Below are 12,236 nucleotides of genomic sequence, written 5' to 3' on the forward strand. Positions count from 1 at the left end.
TTAATCTACCGAGTCAACAATGACAATGAGAACTTGATACGTGTGTGGTGCTTTTATTTAGTAAGCGATAAGTAATTAAGCCGATAACAGAGTTCGTTTTATATGAAAAGCATACATTTAAATTAAGTAAGACAATAGTCTTACTTAAATATATGCTTCTTACTTTAAAATTTTCTTGCACTAGCACTACATATTTTGTAATTGTATAGTTATTCTGTCTTGTTTATTGTGTTATGTAATGTTATACTGTTAAATTCTTTTATCTCTTATAACCGTAATTTTATCTGTGTCACGTGACATTTCTATGTTAATATATAGACGATTTCCTGAACTTATTTATTTAGTTATTCTCCAGAGCAATAATATAGCATTTTTTTTAAAATCATTGTCCCAGACGTGAAAGAATATCGATACTTTTATAAAGGTAAGTTTAAATATAGTCAGATCATATAAGTAAGAACTATTTGCTTACTATAAACATACACACAGGTGTAAGTATAGAATTTGGCACTGCAGCCCTTTTTTAATTAAAACTCATAAATAGATTTTGGTCATTCACAGTTATCATCACGAAATCCATCTGACAATTTCTGGTTAAAGATATTATTATGAGCAACACTAGTTATAAACTGCTAAGTGTTCATAGTGTAATGACTATATGATGTGAAACAGAATCCAATCCTATCTCAAGTTCATTTATCGGTAACTTTTAGATACTTCTATTTACTTGAATCTACTTTAAGACTTGGAGTAACAACGAAATCTCTTCATCGCTGTGGTGTGGCGTGAATGCCATACACACGAACATGTTTTTGTAGTTGCATCAGAACTAAATATTTATTTCAAATGACCTGCTGCAGCGCTGATTTTGATATCGGTCTCTTGAACTTTAATATTAACGAATGAAGTAAATCAAAAATTTCAAGAAACAACTTATAGAAGTAAATCGTAAAAATATATTCCTAAGAAGGTATTTATAATCTGTTTTACCTTGTACTTGTATTTTTAATTTGGAGGGAACCCTGACAGCACTGTCCACTGTCTGAAATTGTCCAGGTGGACATACATTGCATTCTTTATGCAGCACCACTCGATTGCTGGAGACAGAATCTCCAACGCCACAGTACTGACTTTATTCAACGAAAAATCAGAAAACATCGCAATACTCTACTGACTTTGCATTGGTAAAAAAATATCTTAACCTTTATATTTTGTATTTTTTAGCTATTCGAAGAAATTGTCCCTGAGTAGCTTGTAAGTCACATAAAAACGCAAATGAGTTTTTTAATGCGTGAATGTATTGATTGATTGGTATTAAATAGTGCAACACCAAAGCGATCTGCAAATCGGGGAATTGACGAGTTGGTGTTCAGGGAGAACTTGTTTGTATTCCAGTGTTATCGCCGCGAAGAAAACCCAGTGAACTTCACTAGCCAGCCCATGCCGACTACCAGTCTTTAGGGATTAAATACGGATTCGATTTAGCCACTGTCCACATGGGTGTCGGATAAAAAACGACGGTGCGTAGTTTTTTATCCTACACCCATGATTCTACGTCGGATTCTAGGTAGAAAATCGTTTGTAGCTGTCTCGCTGTCTGTTCGTTTAGGAACAGTACATCTCAGTGGTCTGGATGGCTTTCAATGTGTGAGAGAAACAACGAATGTCTTTGAAATTATTTCTAAACAGCTTCACCATGTTACCACAGCAAGCAGGAGAAGTGCAAACAATAACAAAAAATTCGTAAACGAGGCCCATAACTTTTCCAACAAAATAATTTAAAATTTCGTTTGGCGCAATCGCTTATAATACTTTATTTGTAGAAAAACTCTATATAATTAATTGTTATAAAATTGAAAAAAGCTTAATTTTGAGGATAGAGATAGGTGGTATAAAAAGTTAGTTGTTCGTAACAAGTAAAACCTCGAGATATCACACATTACTTACTTGTATCTCCCCATCCAATTGACAGTTAACCATCAAAATTTTATAGCAGTAATGCCACTCATACACAAGCTACCAAGCTAAATTTAGTTTTTTAATAGTTAAACCATCCCGAGATATTAAACGAAGTAGACGCCAACACAAACTTAGACATCACAGATACATATGCATAATATTTTTTTCCGGTTTTGTTTCTACTTCTTTGGGTTTTTGTTGTCACAATACGTAATAATTTGCAAAAAACACGAATGGTCGAATTTGACTTGACTTTAATGCTTTTCCATATTATGAAAACGTTTTCCATATTATGAGACAGGAAAACGTCGAAGCACCAAAATTATCTTTGGCAAAGAGAAACTCCGAAGTATTTTGGACTTTCATTTCGGTTGCCATAATTTTTACTTGGCGCAATAACTTTTTACATGTGATATGTTTTTTAGATATCAATTGTTTTTTGAGTAATTTGGCAAATTAATGTTTTCACTAATCCTCTATTGGCTACAGTCTATTGGCTGAAGTTATCTATGACTATTTATTATTGCTTCTCTACCATTATTTGGTCTTAAAACAAGTTAACAGGGAAACAATAAAGTAATGAAAGGAAAATCAGAATCTAACTGAAAAAAAAACTAAAAGAAAAAGAGAAAACCAATTTAATGTGATATATGAGGATGGGGTAAATACAGTAGAACCTCGAAAACTTGGCTCTCGATAACTCGGCACTCCGGATAACTCGGCCACACCCTGGCAGGGCAAAAAAAATCCTTAGTTAACTAATTTTCATTATAGACAGCTTTATAAAAGTATAAAAGCTCTCATAAAGTATTTTTCTGAGGTCTGTCTTATCAGGTAAATTACTGTACACAGTGTATTCATTAATTTTCATTTTCATGTAGTAAAGGCTCTATGCCTTCATAAAGGACGTACTTTTCCTTTGTTTAAGGGTATTTGGGCAGTTTATTCTCTGTTATATTCTCAAGTAAACAATACATACAAGTACAGTACAGTATTTTCTGAGGAAACACTCGTACTTATTTTTTTTAACCCCATTCCCGATAACCCGGCATTTTCACAAACTCGGCCACCCTTCGGTCCACATTAGGCCGAGTTTTCGAGGTTCTACTGTATTAAGAATAGAAATTTCTCACGCTAGCTTGTGTATAGCAAACATTAATGCTATTAAATATTGGTGATTAAACCCGAAAGGTGATGAGACACAGGCAGTCACGTGTCAAATCTCCAGTGGGGTTGCACTTAATAGAGATTTTACTCGTTGTTAGCTATTACAGTTTCTTTATAAACACATCTCTACTCTCAAAATTAAGCGTTTTTCGTTTCATTATAATTAAAAATATAGATACATTTTACAGCAAACTCTTATGACAGATGGTGCCACACATAATTTAATTAATTTATTATAATTAATAATATAAAAGTTATTTTTTAAAATAACATCTCATAACAACTGAAAAAGTTACTTAACTCGCTGCTACACTTTGAAATACAAAATTACCATTATCAAATGTGTAACCTGACAATTACCATTCAAATATTTTTTTACTAGACAGCGGATTTTAATGAAATGCCTATTTTTGTGTAATACCGTATTTTGACGAGTATAAGTCGCTGTCAAGTATAAGTCGCACAACTATTTTGAAACAGAAAATTTAGAAAAAAAACTTTTTTAATGGGAGATTGCATATTCGTTATTTTATTAAAAAGATGCATTTTATTCGTGTTTTTATTCAAGAATCTGACGGATGGGCGAATCGATACCTTTATTAAACTGAAATAATCGTCATTTCTTAATGTAAACTCAGAGGTTACGCGATGACAGTCGACTGAACATGGCGGCGATGAGTCGTGTGTCGCTATTCTGATAATCTAGGTACTCTAGCCATTCGGTTGAGGGACCATGTGCTTAACGGATCACTGCACATGTTGGTCCCTAGAGTGGACCACTACTGTAGATAATTTCACTGTAAAAATGGTTACCTGTCGAGTATAAGACGCACCATGATTTTGAGCCCTAAAAAGTAGTAAAAAAGTGCGACTTATACTCGTCAAAATACGGTAACTGGTTGCACACAACATTAGCCATTGTGTGAATGAACGATTTCATGTACTGTACTTCGATTAATATGAATCTACTTCAAGGTTATTATTAGAAAGAAAATCAATTTATCGCTGTAGTGTTGTGTTAATGACATTCGCACAATCATTTTTCTGTATTTGCTAGAGCATAAAATACCGTTGCAGTAATGATTTTGATATTAGATTGAAATGTTTTACTACTAAATAATGAAGTAAAGTCTATCAAAATATTAAAGAAACAACTTATAGAATTAAATGAAATAAACATATTTGTAATTAGGTATTTAAAATGTATTTTTCTGAATTTACTTTTGATTCAGACAGTTTGAGGCAGACACATTGAGTTAATCGAAAGTGTCGTTTCGGTCTTCTTAGTCGGGAGACACTTTCAAATATGACATCTAAAGTTAGAGTGTGCAATAAAGGCAGTTAAACATGGTCATTTGTATAGGTTACTCATAAGTTTAGAGAAGAGGGCCACACTTTTCCCTAAACCTAAAGTTCAATTCAACACTTGTTTAATTTAAAATGACCAACAATTATTTAAATGTTATAAATATATTGATGACTACAAAAAAACTTTGTTTTCACATTACCGTCGACAAAAGAAGTTGTTTTAGCCTATTAACATATCTTTTTACAGAAGCGTAGCCTAAAACAAAAGGTGTTTGGTTGTCAGTGGTGACTGTGAGATAGTTGACTGTAATGACGAAAAGTCTTTTTTTATATTCTTTAATACATTTTGACTACTTTAATTAATTCAGTAGTGTACTTATTAGAGTTCATTAGTACATGGTTTCATTTCTACCTTTTCAGCTTTGTTACATATATATATATATATATATAGGGCGTATTCTTTATCTTGAGACATTGAAATAACTTAATTAAATCTCATTATTGTGGAAAAAGGTATAGACTAATGTTGTAGAATGTTGAAAAGCCAATGAATTGGTGACCTCAGATGTGACCTTGATCTTGTCCTTCAAAGTCATTTGGAGGTCGAGTCTGTTTTTCTTCAATGGGAACACATATTTTTGACCTCGGAAATGGAAAGAGCAGAAAATTTCACAACTGGATGTATCTTTGACCTTATTGTCTAGGTCAAAGTTCAAGATTATTTTAAGGTGAAAATTATGAGCTTTTTCTAATGGGAAACCATCCTTATTACTAGGGTAAACTTGCCTAATTCGTACCACTTAAGAAAAAACTATCATATTATCGAAATTAATAAACACAAATTATTTTTTATTTTAAGTAACTTTTATTTGGGAAATATTTTATCACTACCATAGTAAAATTTAGCATAAATCTTATAAACTTCTGAGAAATAAACAATTTAAAAAAACACTAAAAAAGTACGATTTAGGAACATTCGTCTTAAATCGTACTGATATATTCTTAAATCGTACTTTGACATCCTATCATTGGTTTGCAGTCTTAAGAATAAAAATCTTTATCAATAATGTATTAATACGTGTGTATATTAACTCTTAACAAATTCGGCGGATGGTCTTCGCCAATTTTTGGCAGTCATCGCAGTTGTAATCCGTTGTTTTTTATTGGTTCCTGCGCAAAGTTCATGTACCCGTATCTCATATTGTGTGCTTTTGATCATACTTTCTTTTATGTCTTCTTGGCATAATTTACAGTACCAACTGATATTTTCATCTTCATGTTTTTTTATTCTCCTTTTGTGATATTTTAGTAGTTTTGCTTTTCTTCGAACCAAGATTCTTTCATACGTTTTTCTTCTTGTAATTCTAAGAATACCACGTAGTGGAGAAATTATTTCAAATGTCGCTCGAACTGTCTCTGTATTAGAAATGTTTACTTTCATACATAAAGAACATTCCTTCGCTTTCTCTTCTAGACATTGATCTCGCTGTTTTTCCGAAGGGTGAGTTGTCGGTATTTCAGGAAGTTGTGGGGACTCAACTTCTCCAGTCTGTTCTCGCTCAGTAGTCTGATTGGATTGTGCCACACACGTTAAAGTATCTGTTTGTTATTGCTGCCTTTCAGTTGCCAGATTCTGGGAGACTTCTGCCGATTCACTTAGATTAGCATCTTCGTCAAGAACAACATATTCCTCATCCCCGATCTTAAAGCGATTACGAGGCTACAATCCGCAAGATTCGAAGCCATGCATTCCTGTGTTCATGCAAACGGCTCGAGGATATGCTTTATTAAGGAACCAGGATGCTTTGCATCCACGATGCTCAAGCAGCACTAAAATTCAGTTTTAGTGATATGAAAAATGACCTATCTAGTCTATTCTTTGATGTGTATTCAGTTCTTGTAACTGTCGTCTAAATGTCAATTTCGGTACATTATATACACTAAAACTTCGTTAAATTATAAGGTCCCGTCATTATATTTTTTAATCGGTTCTTTCATATTTTCTTTACTCCAAGAATTATATTTTCTTTTTGACATGTTGTTCTAATATTAAAGACGATCAAGTTTTAATTTGTTTTGAACTTTTGCGGTAATTTTTTAAATCAGAAACTTAGAAAAATATAAGTTTACGAATCGGTAATAGCTTATTGTGACATTCATCTAAAATGGTTATCCTAAATCGTACCAGTACGTGTTAAGAACATGCCTCGAGTACGAAATAGGCGCAAGAGTCGAACAAACTTTACATTAGTCGCCAAAAAATTTGATAACAGATATGCATGTTTCATCACTTCAGATGAAATCACAAAAATACGCACTAATACATCACAGATAGTTAAAAAACTTACATACCATCCAATTTGAAGAAATTTCGTACGAAATGTGCAAAAATATTACAGAAAAAGTTGAAAAAAACTTTCCTTTTCAATATTTTTGTCGGGAGCAGAGTAACAGCGTGTTGTCTGTCAGATGGTAATATGACCGATTGTTATTTACTTCTTTTGCTACTAGAGACACTAATAGCTATTACGGGAGTGAAGATATAAGCGACCGATTGTTATTTACTTCTTTTGCTACTAGAGACACTAATAGCTATTACGGGAGTCAAGATATAAACGAAGTACGAATTAGGCGCAAGAACGAATTAGGCAAGTTTCCCCTACTGGAATAGGCAGGGAAGTAAAAGTTACATTTACATGGAAACAACAAGAAATTTCAAAATCAGCCATGACATTGAGTACCCCAAATTTGACCTCTGAAGGTCATCTCAAGCGTGATAATTATAAGTGTGGCTCAATAAATGCATTAAAGTGGAAGGGCATCATTTTGAACATTTGTTATAAATTTTTCCCCCAAACCAACATCTCAAAAATGATGAGAATTAAAGTGACTCACAGAAATCAAGCATTATGATAGTTAGAGGCAAAGAGACTCACTGAAAATAAGCACCTCAAAGGGAGCAGAAAACTATAACAACCACATCATTACTCCTTGATAGTGCTAAAATAGTTAATATGTTTAGAGTTCAAAGTAATGAGGTTCTGAAAAAATGTAACTTGTACCTCCCTGTCTATAGGGGAGATCGGGGCAACTTCGGCAGGCGGGGCAAGTTTGTCAAGCGCTTTTTTTTAAAAACAAATTAAAAGGAGACTTTGGTTATAGGTTAGGCAGTTGAGTTTTATTCGTGGCTTGTTGAGTGTAGTGTTTTTATTGTTCTCCAACAAGCGTAGTTGAATTATCAAGCAAATTTTTATTTTCGTTCAATTCCATATAATATTTTTTTTCCATTTATATTGAATTGGCAGGTTTTGTTATAATTCCATGATAACGAAAGTTACTTTTCCTGTTAGAAGGATGTAACTTCAACTTATTCACGTGGCCAGATCGTGGCTTGGCATTCTGTTCACAGGGTTGTACTTAATGTTCGAAATCATGACTAGCGGGGTAAGATTGGCAACATAAAGCCACATTAGAAGCAAAGGCTAAAAATCAAACAGATGATAAATGAAAACATGTTTGCATTTGTTATTCATGTATATATGTCTTTGAACTTGCATTTCGTTGTAATAATATTAAATGGGTGTTGGATTTGTATTTCTTTGTTTTGATAGTGAATTCCAACTTATACATTGTTAATAACATAATTTTATATACGTGCCTATCTTGACCCATTACTGTTGCCCCTATACCAGGGGCAACTTTAATAAAAATAATTAAAATAATTACAACTTTACAAAAAGAGAGAAGTTGCCGATCTTGCCCCTATACTCGGGGCAACTTCGTCAATTTCTCTCTTCTTGTAAAGTTGTAATTATTTTATTTCCAAACTGATTTTAACCAGTTCTATAGTAAGGTAACATTCCAATAGACAATATGCAAAGCTTTGTTTTTAGTTTACTGCAGTATTTATTACACAAAATTTAAGTAAAGCTTAACATGCCGATCTTGCCCCGATCTCCCCTACTAGTAATAAAAAGTATGCTTTCCCATTAGAAAAAGTTATAATTTTAACTTTAAAATAATTTTGATCTTTGACATAGACAATAAGGTGAAAAATACCTCTGGTTGTGAAATTTCCTGCTCTTTCCATTTCTGGGATCAAAAATATGTGTTTCCATTGAAAAAAACAGACATGCCCTTCAAATGACCTTGAAGGTCAAGGTTACATCTGAAATGTCCAATTTATTGGCCCCTCGACGCCCTACAACTTTTGTCCATACCTTTTTTTAAAATAATAAGATACAATTGAGTTATTTCAATGTCTCTAGATAAAAATACACCCTTGTATAACCAAGGAAAGTATGGCAATCTGTCAAAACAACGCCCTACATTTTTATATTTTTGGAGTCAGTGGACTTTAAAACCTCGTAACATGCAAAAAAAAGTAAAGGGTAAACACACTCACGCACTCACTCACAATAACATCCATATACAAAAAAGTATATGTATTAGTGATGTAACGAATATTAGGTTACTATTCGGTATTCGGCCTATTCGTCCTATTTTTCACTATTCGGCCGAATACTGAATAACTAAAAACGGGAGTAAGAAATAACAAAAACACAGTAAATTAATCATTGTGGTATTTAGATTTAATGTTATCGGGTTAGTGTTGTTTGTTTATATTCATTTATAAATTATAACACGCACAAAATAAAAAAAAATAATATTAGCCACATGTATTCACTATTTATAATTACAAGGATCAGCACACGTACACACCTATTCGTTCGACAATCGTCGCACATCTGAGGGTTTGACCCTACCTATCCTTCTTTTTAAGCGCTCGTATTTGATATTTTCTTTTTCCTCTATCGCTCTAGTCCACGTATGCCTATGCATACATCGTAATACTCGCTCACGATACTTTCGATTCGTCATTTTTCCGTCGTAGATTTCCCATTTTACAATTACGTGACTCATAGCCAGGTGATAACGGAGAAAAGAGACAGATAGGACGTCGGTATAAGTTGCAGTTACGATTTCACAGATTCGAGACAGTTTAGTAGCCCGAACGGCCCAGGCTTTCGCCCGTGCACGCTAAATGAATTTTATTGCAAGCATTTAGCTTTCCGAAGTCTATGACAACAATTGTTTGGCATTGACGGCCGCGAATTTCGCGCGAATAAGCTGTCTCGACTCGTACGATTATGTTATCGACTCAATTTCATATTTATTTTCACATTTTCACTTTGCGGTCCTTCTCTGTTCTTTTTCTGTTATTTACACGTGTAGGTCATTTCGTTGTTATCCACATTTGATATCATCATTTATCACATATTAGCCATGACGCTCTTGTATGTCCGCTACAACTGCCAAGAATTAACGCGATTGGCGAAGCGTAGTGACAGCGGGCCAATAGAGAGCGAGTCCTTGCCACAAAGCGGTTTGCGTGCCAATTTTCGTACGTGCGTTAATCAAGCCGAATAGTTTGGCCGAATATTCGGCTATTCGGCCACGTTCCTGGCCGAATATACTATTCGTTGCAACACTAATATGTATGCTATTGTGAGTGAGTGCTTGAGTGTGTGTGGGTGGGAAGTATGATTTTGTACATTCAATTTAAAGCTTAATAACTCCTGTGATTTTTGTTCAAACTTTCTAAAATTAGGTTTGTGTATTAGAGATAATAACTGCATTAAATTCTGGTAATTAAAGATCAACGGGTGGAAAGATAATTTTTTTTTAATATCTTGTGATGTAATTTGAAAAACAAGCTCATAGTAGCTGACACCATTAACGCTATTCTTTCACGTTGTGAACTAGTAAAAATAAATTTAATTATTGTATAAAATTCAAAAAATAAAAAAATATGAAATATTTCCATAAGGTATAAAATGTTTGATAAATATAAATATAATTTATAATGCTCAATGAAATTGGAAATGAAAATAAGTCGAATTTCGCTTCACTTTCAGAAGTTTATTTTACTGAAAGTCTCGTACTGAATCACCACTGCAGGTAATAAATATTTGCTTTTGGGTTTGTGTCTTATCTACGCGTCAAATTACTAGCCTGATGACTAAACGACGTAAATTTCTTTTAGGTTCTATCAAGCACATTTAATAAAGTTTAACATTCTTTTCACTTCCCAAGTATGAAAAACTTTTTAAGGTATGTTTTCATATTTTTGTAGTTTAATAATTGAGTAAAAAGTTTAGTTTACATTTATGTCACTAGTTTAAATTGTTAAGACAGTTATAATTTAATAGAAATATTTAGTTTATTATTGAATTTCAACTGTATTTTTTTGTTTCCACATTTCTTCATTTAAAATGCTGACAAATAACAGAATTGGATTAATGCTTTTTCTAAGTGCTGAGTATTACTTCTGCGCTTCTGAAAAATATGAGAACACGACAAGTAGAGGTAAAAATAATGGTGAATGTCTTTCTAAGTGAGAAAGTCGCTAACTGATAAAACTTTGTATAATTTTAGTAATTGAACGCAGGATGATTGGAGGAAGGGAGGCAGAAAAAGGAGAATTTCCATTTTTGGTGAGTTTATACATGTAAACGTTTCACCTCTTGCAACTGTACTTACAAGAAATGTTATTATAATTTAGGTAGCAATATTTAAAAAAAATCGTTTTAAGGGTGCTTTTTCTTTAATCACAACAAGGACGTTAATAGGAACAGCGCACGTTGTAGCAAAGTATGTTTGTTTTAATTTTTATTAGAAATTTTTCGTTGGAATATTATTTGAAAGGCGAATGAATATTTCGTCATAAATTTTGTTGTAAATTTTGATGTAAATGACAGACATGTATTGAATATGATTTAAAATTTAGTAATAAGTAAATTTTTAATTTTTTGTCTCTGAATATAAGTGACTTTATAAATAGGTTACACTTTTTTTCTCTAACGTTCGTAAAATAGATCAGGGCAAAAAAAGCTAATCACAACGATAGGAAAAGATGGCATATAAGCACAATAATACAATCAAACCTCATATTTTGAAGGCCTTGTTTTTTTTAACAATTCGGTTCACGAACAAAATTTATGACTTATTTAGGCTCGGTTGCCGAACAAGCAACTCGGCAGATCGACAGATGATTAACTTTCTGTGTTAAAGAAACTCGACGGCTCGACCAATCAGCGGTAGGACTACGATTCAAAATTTAATTGGGCTGACGTAGCCTCGCGTAATTAGACGTCACGATAGGAATCATCGATGAAATTGCTATTTAAATTAGATTTCCTGTCGCATGCGGAAGAAACACTATTTTCGTTTTTCGATACGCGCCGTAGTCGAATCTATATTAAATTAATTAATAAACGCCTTTTAAATGACATTTAGGCTATATAATAGAAATCGTAACCAAAATTTCGTGTTTGAATATATTTATGTTATATTAATAAATTTCTGTTATTTAAACTAACATTATATATAATAACTAGCTGCAAGGACCCGCTTCGCTGGATTTTTATTTGTTCGTACATTTGTATGTAATATAGTTTTTTTTTATATATAAAAGACTATTTTTCTAAGTAATCTAGAATCTAGCTGCAAGGATTCGCTTCGCTGGGTTTTTATTTGTGGGCGAAAAGTAACGATAGTGAAGATTAAGATAATTACATTATAGCCAATCTTACCCGTTTTCACAAAATGCAAGAATTAGGTCCCCCGTTTCCAGACTAATTAGAGAATTTTTACGTTTAGTCAAACGAACAAATTTCAACGTTTCTGGAACGTTTTCAATCGTTCTATAATCGAACCAATTCGAATTTTATGTTCGAATTTAATTCGAACAAATTCGAAAAAATCGAACAAAACATTCGAAATAGAAAGCCACTTTCAAC

At 32.9% G+C, this 12,236-nt stretch overlaps 1 protein-coding gene across 1 annotated transcript in view; it reads left to right on the top strand.

The window, feature by feature from the left end:
* Positions 1–353: 353 nt before the first annotated feature.
* The window catches only part of LOC111628177 (complement factor I-like), a 16,432-nt gene continuing 4,549 nt past the window's right edge, over positions 354–12,236 (top strand). The window contains exons 1-6 of the mRNA XM_023371921.1: positions 354–424; positions 10,353–10,395; positions 10,481–10,548; positions 10,727–10,803; positions 10,873–10,931; positions 11,000–11,088. Of these exons, the coding sequence (XP_023227689.1) occupies positions 10,532–10,548; positions 10,727–10,803; positions 10,873–10,931; positions 11,000–11,088 (242 nt within the window). The 5' untranslated portion in view covers positions 354–424; positions 10,353–10,395; positions 10,481–10,531. The remainder of the gene's footprint in view (positions 425–10,352; positions 10,396–10,480; positions 10,549–10,726; positions 10,804–10,872; positions 10,932–10,999; positions 11,089–12,236) is intronic.

Source organism: Centruroides sculpturatus, unplaced genomic scaffold (genome assembly GCF_000671375.1).
Source record: "Centruroides sculpturatus isolate CEXI.00-Female unplaced genomic scaffold, Cexi_2.0 scaffold65, whole genome shotgun sequence".
NCBI lineage: Eukaryota > Metazoa > Arthropoda > Arachnida > Scorpiones > Buthidae > Centruroides > Centruroides sculpturatus.